This window comes from Magallana gigas, chromosome 8 (assembly GCF_963853765.1).
Source record: "Magallana gigas chromosome 8, xbMagGiga1.1, whole genome shotgun sequence".
In the NCBI taxonomy this organism is placed as follows: domain Eukaryota; kingdom Metazoa; phylum Mollusca; class Bivalvia; order Ostreida; family Ostreidae; genus Magallana; species Magallana gigas.
Genome location: NC_088860.1, coordinates 918,360 through 933,547, shown reverse-complemented (window position 1 = coordinate 933,547; position 15,188 = coordinate 918,360). Strand labels below are relative to the sequence as shown.

At 34.8% G+C, this 15,188-nt stretch overlaps 3 protein-coding genes across 10 annotated transcripts in view; 2 read left to right on the top strand and 1 right to left on the bottom strand.

Annotated features, from left to right (window-relative positions):
- LOC105322648 (uro-adherence factor A) overlaps nt 1–5,396 on the top strand; it is a 19,458-nt gene extending 14,062 nt beyond the window's left edge. For all 5 annotated transcript variants that reach the window (XM_066069701.1, XM_066069698.1, XM_066069700.1 and 2 more), the window contains 5 exons: nt 79–362; nt 1,312–1,486; nt 4,163–4,226; nt 4,453–4,552; nt 4,880–5,396. In XM_066069701.1, coding sequence (XP_065925773.1) covers nt 79–362; nt 1,312–1,486; nt 4,163–4,226; nt 4,453–4,552; nt 4,880–4,924 — 668 coding nt within the window. In that variant the 3' untranslated portion in view covers nt 4,925–5,396. The remainder of the gene's footprint in view (nt 1–78; nt 363–1,311; nt 1,487–4,162; nt 4,227–4,452; nt 4,553–4,879) is intronic.
- LOC105322647 (cell division cycle protein 23 homolog) lies at nt 5,152–15,188 on the bottom strand. 4 transcript variants are annotated; one of them, XR_010708738.1, is made up of 8 exons: nt 14,270–15,188; nt 14,010–14,109; nt 11,961–12,093; nt 11,177–11,354; nt 6,747–6,844; nt 6,572–6,653; nt 5,975–6,022; nt 5,152–5,879 (listed from the first exon to the last, which is right to left on the bottom strand). XR_010708738.1 is itself a non-coding variant. In XM_066069717.1 (8 exons), exons 4-7 carry the CDS (start codon nt 11,322–11,324, stop codon nt 6,009–6,011), a joined length of 342 nt encoding a protein of 113 aa, XP_065925789.1. In that variant the 5' UTR covers nt 11,325–11,354; nt 11,961–12,093; nt 14,010–14,109; nt 14,270–15,174; the 3' UTR covers nt 5,152–5,879; nt 5,975–6,008. The 4 variants fall into 4 exon arrangements, 3 of the variants coding, with proteins under 3 accessions (XP_065925789.1, XP_065925787.1, XP_065925788.1); XM_066069717.1 differs by having other exon boundaries at nt 14,270–15,174; XM_066069715.1 differs by lacking the exon at nt 5,975–6,022 and having other exon boundaries at nt 14,270–14,758.
- LOC117689821 (uncharacterized) lies at nt 7,745–11,183 on the top strand. The gene is made up of 2 exons (XM_034471978.2): nt 7,745–7,830; nt 7,974–11,183. Exons 1-2 carry the CDS (start codon nt 7,808–7,810, stop codon nt 9,979–9,981), a joined length of 2,031 nt encoding a protein of 676 aa, XP_034327869.2. The 5' UTR covers nt 7,745–7,807; the 3' UTR covers nt 9,982–11,183.

Here is a 15,188-nt window from a genome sequence, read left to right as displayed (position 1 = left end):
ACTAAAGATTGGATGCAAGATTTTCCTGTTTGTGCAATTACTATGTACATACTTTAATTTGTTCCCTGTTTCATATAGAGGGCTTAACTTGGTACATTCCCATGGGCAAGGAAACCAAACCCTGGAAAAAGCCCCTCAGAGAAAGGCAGGCTCATGCCGTCCGCAGTGAACCCTGGCAACCCAGCGGAATCAATGACAACCAGTGGAGAAACATTGTAGCCAGAGAAAACCTCGATAAATCACGCGACACAAAGTTTGATCTAAATCCTGATGGAAAACTGATAGAAAACAAGGAGAACGCAATGGAGGAATCAGACGAAGACAATCCGGACACCAAACCCCTCAACAAAATGACTCTACAGGTACGCTATACACCAAACCCCTCAACAAAATGACTCAATGGGTACGCTATACACCAAACCCCTAAACAAAATGACTCTACAGGTACGCTATACACCATACCCCTCAACAAAATGACACTACAGGTACGCTATACAACAAACCCCTCAACAAAATGACTCTACAGTTACGCTATACACAAAACCCGCAACAAAATGACTTAACAGGTATGCTATACACCAAACCCCTCAACAAAATGAATCTACAGGTACGCTATACAACAAACCCCTCAACAAAATGACTCTACAGGTACGCTATACACCAAACCCCTCAACAAAATGACAATACAGGTATGCTATACACCAAACCCCTAAACAAAATGACACTACAGGTACGCTATACACAAAACCCCGCAACAAAATGACTTAACAGGTATGCTATACACCAAACCCCTCAACAAAATGACTCTACAGTTACGCTATACACAAAACCCCGCAACAAAATGACTTAACAGGTATGCTCTACACCAAACCCCTCAACAAAATGATTCTATGGGTACTCTATACGACACACCCCTAAACAAAATGACTCTATGGTACGCTATTCAACCATTGCTATTATGAGACAGATAAAGATGAAAAAACCAATCAACCTGGATTCTTTTATTAAAAAAAAATTGAGCCAATTCTTTGTAAAGCCCAGATTGAGATAATTTTCTTTAAATAAAACTTTCTTAATGTGTAATAATTACATCTTTGTCAATAAATAAAAAGAAAGAAGTGTAATAATTTGTATAGGTTGCAAAATTACAATGTAACTAAAAATATAAAATTAAGAATAAATTCATCTAAATTATCTGTAAATCTTGAGATTTTCATGTGTTTGAATATGAGAGACAAAAATGACTCGTTGGCGTAAAGGAATTTAACAAACATAAACATTTATGTATCACATGAGTTACTTGTTTTTCAGGATGCATTCAAGTTGTTCAAACAGAACACGATATCTCACGTCCGCGAGCGTCAGAAGCGAGTTACACTGGCGGCAGAAGAGAGGAAACTGACCTCGGCTCTGCAGGCCGAGAGAGAACAGCTGTTCTCCGAGAATAAAAAGAAAGAAGCTAATCCTGATGCTCACCCCTACAGTGGTAAGTCAAAATGGCAGGCTAAAATAATAATGGTTTCATAATGGTAGGCCAGTTCAATGCAGTAGTGAGTTAGAGAAAACACACTTATAACTATTCAGGCTTGCTGCAGATTCAGTTTAATTCCCCTACATGTAAGTAAAAAAACTTTTTGTAACCAAAGGACTATATATGATAAGGGCCTAAAATGGCCCCCTAAAATGAACATCATCATTTTACTATCATTCTTTGTTTTCTTAGTACAGATATGTATGTGATTTGTTTACGTAATATTCATTTTGGTTCAAGTGCCCACAATTTAGAAATATGACATTGTAAAGACAACCTTTTCCCGCAATTTTTGCATTTTTAGCGTAAAACAGCTTGTTTTCAAGCAGTTTTTCCTTCCGAAAACAGAGCGCATTCTTGAACAAATAAAATATTATAATCAGAGATGTATCTAGCCAAGACTAATAAGTGACAAAAAAATTTTCCTTGTTCAAGCATGCGTTCTATATTTCCCATTTGTAAATAGATAAGAAAAATGTCAATTTTTGGCTGATTTTGATTGAATTATAGAAATGGTGGCACTTCTGACGTCATATACTGGCAGTGAGTGCAAATAAATCAAATAAATAAATGAAAAATATATTTTATATCAACTCTTCTAAAAAATTAGATAACATTTTATTGTACCCGAAACACTTAAAAAATGGCGAATTATGGGGCCAAATTTAACTCTTATCATATAAAGTTCTTTCACATTTATAACTAATTCAAATTGGTTGTTCGTAGTATTGCACTATATGTGTTTGTTAGAGAAGAGTAAATTAAAATGTTTGTCTCAGTCAGGGGAAAAGTTGTAAGTTAAAAAGGTTAATTAAGTCAGTGGAAAAGTTGTAAGTTAAAAAGGTTAATTAAGTCAGTGGAAAAGTTGTAAGTTAACGTGGTACTAGGCTAAGTCTGTTTGAAGTATAAAGAGATAAAGGTACACTGTTCAATGAAATAGTGGAAAGTAAATGGTACACCGGTCAATGAAATAGTGGTAAGTCAATGGTACACTGATCAATGAAATATTGGTAAGTAAATGGTACACTGATCAATGAAATAGTGGTAAGTAAATGGTAGACCGATCAGTGAAATATTGGTAAGTAAATGGTACACTGATCAATGAAATAGTGGAAAGTAAATGGTACACCGATCAGTGAAATATTGGTAAGTCAATGGTACACCGATCAATGAAATAGTGGAAAGTAAATGGTACACCGATCAATGAAGTATTGGTAAGTCAATGGTACACTGATCAATGAAATAGTGGTAAGTAAATGGTACACCGATCAGTGAAATATTGGTAAGTAAATGGTACACTGATCAATGAAATAGTGGAAAGTAAATGGTACACCGATCAATGAAGTATTGGTAAGTCAATGGTACACCGATCAATGAAATAGTGGAAAGTAAATGGTAGACCGATCAGTGAAAAAGTGGAAAGTAAATGGTAGACCGATCAATGAAAAAGTGGAAAGTAAATGGTACACCGATCAATGAAATAGTGGTAAGTCAATGGTACACCGATCAATGAAATAGTGGTAGGTAAATGGTACACCGATCAATGAAAAAGTGGTAGGTAAATGGTAGACCGATCAATGAAAAAGTGGAAAGTCAATGGTACACCGATCAATGAAATAGTGGTAAGTCAATGGTACACCGATCAATGAAATATTGGTAAGTCAATGGTACACCGATCAATGAAATATTGGTAAGTCAATGGTACACCGATCAATGAAATAGTGGTAAGTAAATGGTACACCGATCAATGAAATAGTGGTAAGTAAATGTTGAACAATCAATGAAATAATGGTAAGTAAATGGTAGACCAATCAATGAAATACATGTAGTGGTAAGTAAATGGTACACTGATCAATGAAAGTGGAAAGTAAATGGTACACCGATCAATGAAATAGTGGTAAATAAGTGGTAGACAGATCAATGAAATAGTGGTAAGTAAGTGGTACACCGATCAATGAATCAGAATAGATGACAGCTAGTGGGCTGTATGAATAATTTATGAATGTCAGTCCGGTTGTCTTACTAAGATAATTGGTTGAGTTAGTTGTCTTTTTGTGAAGGATAGATTGCATGTACCATAATAGCAGAATATATTTGTCCTAAAGCTGACATATATCTCTACAGTTTTATATGAAATTAATGTATATTATATAGCATTGAATCATGATTTTTTGAAGTATACACTCTCATAACTGCAGCGGTGTGTGCATACAAATTGAGTAACGCGCGTTAGCGCGTTATGAAAATTTGTATGCACACACCGCTGCAGTTATGAGAGTGTATACTTGAAAAAATCATGATTTAATGCTTATATTTACATTTTTTTGAACTTCTTGCCTTGTCTGCAAATGTGATTCATACCTTAAAATTCCTATCTTATCCTAAGGGTAAGTTAATATTAATGGAAGAGCCACAGTAACAGCCATAAGCGTGAACTTTGATTTTAGCTTGTGACGTTGCAGATTACAGCGTTCAACGTTTGTGACGTCATAATAAAACTCGTCAATTTGACCTTTGACTACTTGTTGCATTTAGAAGCATTTAAACATCACGGAATTTAATGGAAAAACACAGTAGAATGTAAATATAAGTTATTAAACTCCGGTAACAAATTTTTATTCATTTTTCCAGAAAATCTCCATGTTCCAAAGAAAAGGTCCCTCACTAAACAAGAAATTAAAGAGCGCACAGCCAAGTAAGTGAAATTCTTCAGCTTATGCAAGTTAATAGGAAAAGCAGTTCATCTCCGAAATTGCCTAAAGACCCTTTAAGTTGATTTGATTAATGAGTTTATTTTAAAGTAGTTTTGTAAATTGATTATTGGGTTAATTTTAAAGTATTTTTGCAACTAAACATTAGTAAAATTTTATTCTTTCTTAGGTTTGTTATGGATTTAATGACAGAAATGTTTTATTTTATAGGTCGTATAAGAAACTTGCAGAGGTTGTCCAGAAAAAGAAACAAGAAAAGACACAGGAAGATTATGCGCTGAATCGTCTAAAGGCTAAAGTTTTTAACAGGGTAGGTACTGATGGTCTATGATACATGAAGTTTAACTAACTTACTGAATCGTCTGAAATCTTTAACATAGCAGCTAATATAACAGATTTAAGTACCGGTACTACATAGTGCATTTGTACTCTCTATTATCATAGTTGTTCATGCTTGATGACCTTATCTATCAAATATTCATTTTATTTTGAATGCAAACAATCTGTTTAAAGTATTTATAGCTAAAACAAGCAGTTATGAGAAATGTTAATATTTAATGAATTTTATCCATGTGTTCATACAGCTGTGTCACTTAAAACGAATTTTTCCATTAAAAAACCTTGATGTATTTTTCAGAGAATTCAGAGACATGTGTTGAAGAAAAGTGCAACTCTGAGGTAAAGATATGCCTGACTCTGTGTGGCGGATATAGGACAGCTGTCTGTGATAGTGATATCTCTAGATTTGTTCACGCTCCGTTAGACATTGTATAACATGCAGGGAGAGTCCGAGATGTCACAGTCGGAGCAACAGATATTCTGTGTAGCACACTTTGTTTAGCCTTTACTAGGATGTGAGCCAGTGTCTAGAGTCCAATTTCTCATTGTCTATATTTTTCTTACACATCTAGAAGGTCTGTAGATGTAGAGAAACTGTATATGATATGATGAGGTTTGTGCCATGCCCAGTGGTGGAGGAGATTAGTTATAAACCCTCAGGAGTTGTCTGCCCCTGAACATTTGTAGAATTCATAACATCAGCTAGTTATGAAGTGTATGGTATTAATGTCTTTTTGTGGATGTTATCGTCCATGGATTGGGAATATCTAATTATCATATTTATTAATTATCTAATAAATTATTTTTGTAATTATTATGATTTTGAATGTTATTACTGTAAATAAGCCATGATTGGGATAACTTCAACAAAATGAGTAGCAGGTATTTTCTACATCTGAATAGCTTTCCCAAAAGCAAACAGTAGGATCTCCTGTTTTATAAATCTGAACATCATTTACAGCAGCTTTTTGTTTTGTTAGATTTATTTACAACAATAGTTGATGGTCAAGAGAAATATATATATAACAGTAACAATCTTATTGTACACATGATACAAGAGACAAGTAAATAAATGTATGGTTTGTCAGATGTATCCTAAAAAGTCCATTATATCAGAACAAGTCCATGATCAGACATTGTCTGTCGTCCTGTTTAACCACAGTACCAGACCACCACTTGCAATTCCAAGACTGTGCAATTCGAAAGTAACAATATCTGGTTGTTTACAATGAAAGTTAGGGATGGGGTAATGCCCCTGCTTCCTGGCCCGCCCATTCTGGATTCCCTTGGCTTCCTCTCTGTAAAAACACACGTAATATTTGATACATGTGTATTACAAAAATATCAGTATAATGCAACAATTTGATAAATATACTATAGTACAAATTGTTACCATATTCTGGGTACTCTTCTCTCTTTGTATTCATTCATTCACACTTACCTGTGATATATTTCATGCAGTTTTAAATTACTGTCAAAAGAGAGATAACCTTGTTTTGACTTGGATAAACTGGTTAATTAGATAAACTGGTTAATTGGATAAACTGGTTAATTGGATAAACTGAGAGTAATAACATCTCTGTATATTCTAACAATTAACTGAAAGTTTTTGGTTTTACAATATATCTGAAAAAGAAATTGATGATGAATTGAAATTTTTTTTCTGAATGTCTAGATACTTAGACATGAAAATAACTTAAGACTGTCAAATGAATAAAATGTAAGAATAAATTAAAATCAAATGAGATCTTCACAATGATGCAATGTAATGAGATAAACTGGGACTTGGACCTCAGGGAACTCTGTACACATCTGGGTCCTGAGGCCAGATTGTAGAAGCCAAACGACATCTTTTAAGATGCAGACAATGGCTTTAGAATCTATCCTTATGTCAAAACAGGCACTTGGGCACAAACAAATATCTTAAGTGAATCCTTGAATATCCACAATCTCTTTAAATAACACTGAATGTTCATGTAGCAGGCTTTACCTATAACAACACAGGTCTCCTCTCTGTATTTGTCAATGTCACAACACCTGTGAGCCAGGTGAGCTAAATCAGCCCGCATTTCCTAGAAAAAAAAATTGCAAAGATCTTCAACACTTCACTTCAACACACAATCAAAAAGGATTAATCTGATGGACAAGACTTGGCATCTCCTGACCTTGATGTAGAGAGTATTGGAGAAGTAGTCCATATTCTCCAGTCTGTTGGGGTCCATCTTTGTCAGCTCAGTGAAGGCGTTGACTGTCATATATACCTCTGTCAACAAACAAAGGTAAAAATGCATAAAATACTACAGGTAATTATTACAGGTATATTTGAAAATGCATTGTTTAATATCCACTTTTTGTTAACAACTAATTAGAAATAAATAACTACCCAAAGTTATGCCTTATTCCAACCCCACCATCCCCTAAAAGTGGCCCAGGAGCAATATTGATGACTTGATGGAAATGAATGAATTTTGTAATGCTAAAATAGCTCTCTAATTTCACTAAATTAACTACTGCACAATACAAAAATGTCTAAAATGTGCTGTACATTGAATATCTTTGATCTCGCTAAATATATTATTTATATTTTCTCATACTCTTTAATGGGAGTTTTCCTCCTGGTCAATTTTACAGAAAATGGCCGTCACAATCATAACATCCAAATTAATTACATTCTAAACGAATAAAACTTAGTTCTTTTCATGGCATAAATTAATTTTTTCTGTTGATATTATTTCTTTTTCATTACACATATTATGACTGCATTGAACAATCAATTTAAAAATGAGCGCAGTAAAAATAGCTTAATTGACTGTGTGCAAAAAAAGTACCTGACTAAAATTATATTCATTCAGATTTTAATCATGATATTTTAGGAAATCTACTTGCTAGCAAATCTATTTTCTGTCTGCTTTTTTCCAGAAGTTTGTAAAAAAAAAAAAAAACATTCCCATCGATTTAATTAAACTTTAAACAAGGCAACCGCACAGTGTTTTAAAAAGTTTATACTTGAGGACCATCTTTATAAAAATTGTTGATCTTTAAGATACAAGCCTTAACTATAGATTACTTTATAGTCCATTATTTTGAGTCACATGTCTTTGCACTTAAAAAAAATTCTAGGATAACGACACAAAATGAAAGTACACCCCCCCCCCCCCAAAAAAAAACCCAGCACCCAAAAAAAGATTAAATATTTCCACAGTTGTTTGACTTCCTTACATTTAATATGGAGTCCTTTCCTCACGAAACGTAAGTACATCATACATTTATCAGTATCCTCTTTTTATTATTATACATGTATATACTATAATAAAGTTTTCAATTTTGTTCATGAAATAATTGATTAAGAATAAAATGATAAAAGTATATATTTCAAAATAATAATAATATAGATATGAAGGACTCCAGCACATGTCTGAGTCGGTGATTGTGGGACTGTGTGAGATAGTTGGAACCTCACAACAGGTGGCCCTGAGGAGGGAGACAGAGGACATCTGGGAGATGGTGAGGAGACAAGTGATATCGTATGATGGGCTCATTAAGATGATTAGTGGAAGTCACAGAGAAGGATTTAGACTGAATGGATCAGATGTGGACTTTATGTTATGGTATAACAACTACCGAGTGATCATGGACATGTCTCAGTCTGAGTATTACAACACAGCCAGTACAACCTTGATTCTCTCTGACAGTTCTGAGAGTCCACCAGGATTCACTTTACTTCAGTTACTGACACCACGAATAAACAGATACGTCCAGTCAGCATGTGTCAGAATGAATGGCAGAGTCTATATATCTAGTTCAATATACAGACAGTTAACTTGTTCGGCATTAATTCCTAATTCTACCGTACATGGACCCTGTGGTAGTGGTAATTATGGGGGATTAGAATATGACACTGCCCACTGTTTTGTTTGTGACTTTTGGCCTCCATCTGCCTCTTTATGGATAGACAGATGTCACTCATGGCCTGATCCTGAAGTTGTTCATGATATTGTCAGAAATGGGTGTCACTTTGTAGCAATAGGACACCCATTAGGACCAAATGAAAACCTAGAGTGGAGAATTTCTTTTTCTCGGGCAGAATATAAACTTGTGTATTCAATGAACCACAGTCAATTTTTAACATATGGGTTGTTAAAACTTTTCCTAAAGGAAGTCATAAATCATCAGTTAGAAGAAACCAATAAACTGTTGTGTTCCTATCACATGAAGACAACCGTTTTCTGGGCCATTCAACAAAACACACTACCTCACTGGCATCCACAAAATCTCCTGGCCGGTTTCTGGGTCTGCTTTAAACTCCTACTTAAATGGGTGTCTGAGGGAGTTTGTCCGAACTTTTTCATCCCACAAAACAACCTGTTTCTGACAAAGGTCTATGGATCAGCACAAAACAGATTGTTCCTACAGTTACATGAACTGTACAAGAAAGGTCTGGCCTGTCTGTTACAGAGTTCCTCTATCAGGTCCTACATCATTAATGTCCTGTACAATCCTAGACTTTCTATTTGTACAGATGAAAGATTAATGAGGAGTGAAGTTGATTATGATGTAGAACTTGTTAAAGCGACCTCTTACATTGCTGAAAGTAGTACAAATAGCCATAACAAATACATACACATAATAGAACAGTTGGTAGAGTCACCCCTGACACACTATCAAGCTGTTATATTACAGAGACTTACAGCCTTCATATTTCAGATTACTGCCTTTACATTGCACAACATATGTGTCAACAAACAGATGTATATTGCAGACAAACTGTCATGTCACATGCTGAAATTAGCAGCCAAGTTTGGGTGTGTATCTGACATGTTGTACATTGCCATGTATTATTACAAGACATTCAGATGCAGGGAAGCTTTATTTGTTATAGAGATGACAAAGGTCAAGTTAGCACAGCCATATCTGATGTATTATAGATATGTAGACAGAGAGAGGTATACTGAGGCTGTAGGGGGACAGTCCTGGTCTACAAAGATGAGACAGGCTGTAGCACAGGATATCAGACTTGACAACACAATCTGTTATATCAGTGAACTAATACCAGAACAACAGTCTGCTCTACAGAACAGAGAGTATACATTAGATATCCCAGTGTTTGTAATGTTACACTTCCTAGAGTTCTTGTGTCACAGACACATTGATATGACATTATCACAAGCAGCTGTAGATGAGCTACAGGTCCTAGTCCACCATGATCAGGGAATGTATATATATGATCTATCCAGAGACATCTCCTGGGAGATCCTGGGGATCTGTCAACAGATCACAGGGAACCTCCAGGCTGCTCTATACTCATACCAACAGTCACTCACACAGCATCCAATGAACAGAATACAAACTGCTACACAGAGGAGAATACATGATATGGTTCAGTCTACACCACACCAGTAAATAAACCAGTATGGTGGAATATTAGACCAAGATTGAGAAGTCATCAACAAAAACAACATTTACACTAACTTTTTTAATTAGTTCTACTGTAGTAATATATAAGGAAAAAAATTCAAATACGTACACAATGACACTCCTTACAATTGTACATTTTTTGCATTCATCCGTAAATTGTTACAAAAGGATAGTTTTTTTTTTCTGCCAGTGTTGGAATTATTATGATAATTCATAATCTTAATATCAAGGATTTGCTAATTTATTACTAGAAATCTCAAAGTGCTCTCCTTGATTGCAATTTAAAGATACAATATATATCAAATTATAATGCCCTAGGCCTATATCTCCTCTCAGCCTATCAAATCACCTGGCACAAATCAAGACCAATACTGAGTCTATCAAATCACCTGAACCAAATCAAGAACAATACTCAGTTTATCAAATCACCTGAACCAAATCAAGACCAACAATCAGCCTATCAAATCACCTGGCTCAAATCAAGACCAACACTCAGCCTATCAAATCACCTGGCTCAAATCAAGACCAACACTCAGCCTATCAAATCACCTGGCTCAAATCAAGACCAACATTCAGCCTATCAAATCACCTGAACCAAATCAAGACAAACACTCAACCTATCAAATCACCTGAACCAAATCAAGACCAACACTCAGCCTATCAAATCACCTGGCTCAAATCAAGACCAACATTCAGCCTATCAAATCACCTGAACCAAATCAAGACAAACACTCAACCTATCAAATCACCTGAACCAAATCAAGACCAACATTCAGCCTATCAAATCACCTGAACCAAATCAAGGCCAATACCGAGTCTATCAATTCACCTGACATATCAAGACCAATACCGGATCAACATTCAGCCTATCAAATCACCTGGCACAAAACAAGACCAATACCGAGTCTATTAAATCACCTGACACAAATCAAGACCAACATTCAGCATATCAAATCACCTGGCTCAAATCAAGACCAACACTCAGCCTATCAAATCACCTGGCTCAAATCAAGACCAACATTCAGCCTATCAAATCACCTGAACCAAATCAAGACCAATACTGAGTCTATTAAATCACCTGACACAAATCAAGACCAATACCAAGTCTATTAAATCACCTGACACAAATCAAGACCAATACCGATGTCTATCAAAGCACCTCGTACACCAGAGGACCTACCTCTCATGTTGTTGTAAGCCATGGCGACCTGTGACACAATGAAGGAACTCTTGACGAACCCTTTATCCATCAGGTGTTGGTAAATCTTGAGTCCCTCCTCATTCAACTGCAGTTCTAGGTAAATGTGACCCAGGAAGAAATGCTTCATCCAGTGATTGGGGAGGGAAAGTGCCAGCAGCTTTAACAGTATCAAGGCAGTTAAAATTTGTGTAGATATTTATTTTCAGTTAATTGAATTCAGTTTATGTATTACTGTGTTTAAGATTGCTTAAAATCAAACTACTGTAGTTAAAAGAGATGGTAACATATCAGCTACAAAAGAATCAAGGCATCTGACGGTTTGTTATGCATGTATTCAGTAATGGTATCAATGTATTAAAGATTGCTTAAATCAATTTACTGTAGTTAGTTAAAAGATTGTAAAAAATTATTTTCTGTGTGGAATTGAGATCTAATCAAATCAGTTTATTAATAAAAGAGAGATAACTCACAGACTCCTTGTCTTTGATGAGGGTCACTTGTTCTAACCAATATAAGGGAGATAACTCACAGACTCCATGTTTTTGATGAGTGTCACTAGTTCACACCAATATAAGGGAGATAACTCACAGACTCCTTGTCTTTGATGAGTGTCACTGGTCCTAACCAATATAAGGGAGATAACTCACTGACTTCTTGTCTTTGGTGAGTCACTAGTCCTAACCAGTATAAGGGAGATAACTCAATGACTCCTTGTCTTTGATGAGCGTCACTAGTTCTAACCAATATAAGGGAGATAACTCACAGACTCTTTGTCTTTGATGAGGGTCACTAGTTCTAACCACGCCCCCTAGTGCAGTGGTTCAGAGTTCACCGCATCAACAAACACTTCTATAGCTTCTTTCAGTAAATCCAGCTTTTTCAACACCACACCGTACCTGCAAAATAAAATTCCATACAGAATTAATAGAAAAATCATCATTTTCAATTTATAAAGATTTTGTTTTTGATAGCTACTTTATATTGACTTACGTTCAGACAACTGTCACCGAGTGATCTGTCTCACAAATTAAAAGGAGCATGGTTACGGTTTGGGGCAAAATTTATTTTCCTGTTTTTTTTATGTTTACAATGATTCTGTTAGGCATTTCTAAAAGTAACCAACACATGAATGTCGGTCGTTAAGTTGTAAGCGAGATACAGAGCCCACAATTCATTGTTATGTAAACAAAGCTCAGGTAATGTCATTGTTTACATCTTAATGCTGAAAAAAAATTCCAGATTTCGACCTTCAATGAATGCGACAAACAGAGGAAATGTTTGTTCAAAATGTTAAAAAAGAATCAGCAGATATAAAAACCAGCTTCAAAAATAACTTACATCATCACATCATTACTTATAACTGTACATAACAAAGAATTGTGATATCTGTAACTCGCTTATAACTCAATGACTCTCACTCAAATTTTGGTTGAACATTAGAAATGCATTACTAAAGCATTTTTACAGGGAGATAACTCTCAGATTTTCATTTTGATGTAACACCAATTACCCTTTAATATTTCCAATATGACGTAAAAATTTATATGACATTATATTTGATTTCAGTTTTTTTTATTTCACGGGGTTTCTAGTTTACATTGAAAAATCAAAAAGAAACATGCATTTTATCGATTTACACAAAAATGAAGTTCGCAACATATGGTTTTCAATAGTGTTTTAGAAACACTAGATTGCACATATACTAAGATAATTCTACTTAATTTTTATTCTACTAAAGTTTTTGCCGAGATCAAAGAGATGTCGCGGACATTATTCTCCAATATACCATGAACGTCATCAGTAAATTATCAGATCAGTAATACCTATTTGTCTCGCACTGACCATGAGAGTACAACTTCAAACCGTAAAAAGTTTTAAAACTGCGTCGATTTCACGTGTTAATTCCAGTCAAAATGATGTGTTTTGCCTCAAATGTTTATTTTTAAGGGACCAATGCAGCTGTTCCTAGGACCTCCCTAGCACATTTTCACTGCATGTTTTTACATAAAATATATAACGTGAAGTAGTAATAATTGCCCTATAAAAATTAGGCATGTGATTCGCAAATATTTTACAAATAAGTGAAGAGTATTAAAAATCCAAAGAAAGATTCTGTCGTCTGCATGTGATTCCTTTGATCGATAAACATGTAACATTACTAACAAAACTGTTGTGGTTACACGGATTCCGAACAGTCCTCAAAATGTCGGACCTTGACATAGGAGAAATGATCTGTAGAAATACTGGGCTGTTAGTAGAACAGAAATAAAGTTCTTGTTATTGTGAATGTTCCTCGGTCTCGAAATGTTGTTTGAAATATAAAAGCATCGGCCAATGTCTCGTCTGTTATATTTCAAAACATTTCTCGACCTCGGAGGTTATTCTGCAACATTCACGAAAACACATACTTTTTTTCTTAAATAGTTTATTGGAAATTACGACAAATCAATCATAATATAGTGACATTATTTTCGAACATTTTCAGCATAAATAACACCCATATTTGTTCCATATAAAACGTACATTTTTCACAAAACTACTACCGGTAGTATTTACATTTCATCAACCTGACAGTTTGAAATCATGAACTTTGACCTTTTGTAGCTATAAAATGGGTCCGGCAAAATCATTTGAATTTTATAAGAAAAAAGGCTTTAGTACACTTAACAAAATGGTATATAACTTTGGTACTATTCCTAAAAAATGCAAGCTGCAAACCTTACCTTAAAAAGTGAAAAATAAAATTTGACAAAAGTAGTGACCATGCCCCTTTAATACTTTTACCTACAAGTAGAAACTGCTACTAACTTACAGATAGATACAGAATCCATCCAGTTCCGTGATGGCATACTTCTTGGCTAGTTCTGTTTTCAGAGTTTTAAGGTGTCCATTCTCTAATTTGTCTGGAGGACCTTGAAAGAAAGGAACATTCATTTAATGTTCATAACCTGTATCATTTTAGATACAGCTTTGACAGAAAACTGCTAATTTCAATAAAATCACAGAAACATGGGAAAATCTATCAATTGACTGTCTATGACTGTTAACAAAACAACTGACTGACAACTTAACCAAATGAATCCGGAGCATTGTCTAATTTTCTCTTTTCATCAGCCAGGTACCTGCCATACATGTGAAGATAGTATGTTTTTTTGTTCTTACAGTCTTGGACAGAGAGGGCTGCCTTGTCATATTCCATGAGATCAAAGAAACTGAAAGCTAGATAAAACTTGTCATGCTCCTCAATAAAGTCCATATAAAAGTCATTTAATACCACAACAGAGGACCTACCTCTCATGTTGTTGTCAGCCATGGCAACCTATGACACAATGAAGGAACTCTTGACAATCCCTATGTATCAGGTGTTGGTAAATCTTGAGTCCCTCCTCATTCAACTGCAGTACAAGGTAAATGTCACCCAGAAAGAAATGTTTCATCCAATGATTGGCGAGGGAAATTGCAAGCAGCTAAAACAGTAGAACAGATATTTGATAAAATTAGTTTAAATTGTTCAGTTATCGTATCAAATAATGTATTAAAGATTGTTTCAAATCAAATAACAGTTACTATATTTAAAAGATTATGTAATAAATTATGGAATAAAAATCTACATTTTTATTAAAAAGGAGGTAACTCATTAACTCTTTGTCTTTAATGAGTTACTAGTTCTTGCCCAAGAAATTATGTCCAACTTTGATCCACTGAATTAGCAAGTTTTCCTGTAACTATGTAAGTGCATTTCAAAACTTCACAAACGTCTATTGTTGAAACAGTATTGGAACTGTTTTATATTTTAATATTTTCTAGGTTATGTATCGATTTCATTCTATCCCCATGTTTACTATCTTATATACAGGTGTGTTACATTATGACTGTAACCAATATAGAACCTAGGCGGAACATCCTGTGTATCCTTCCCTGACACTTCATTTAAATACAGCAGTATTCTGAGAAGTCTAGTCACTTTTAAATGCTTATTATATATCACACA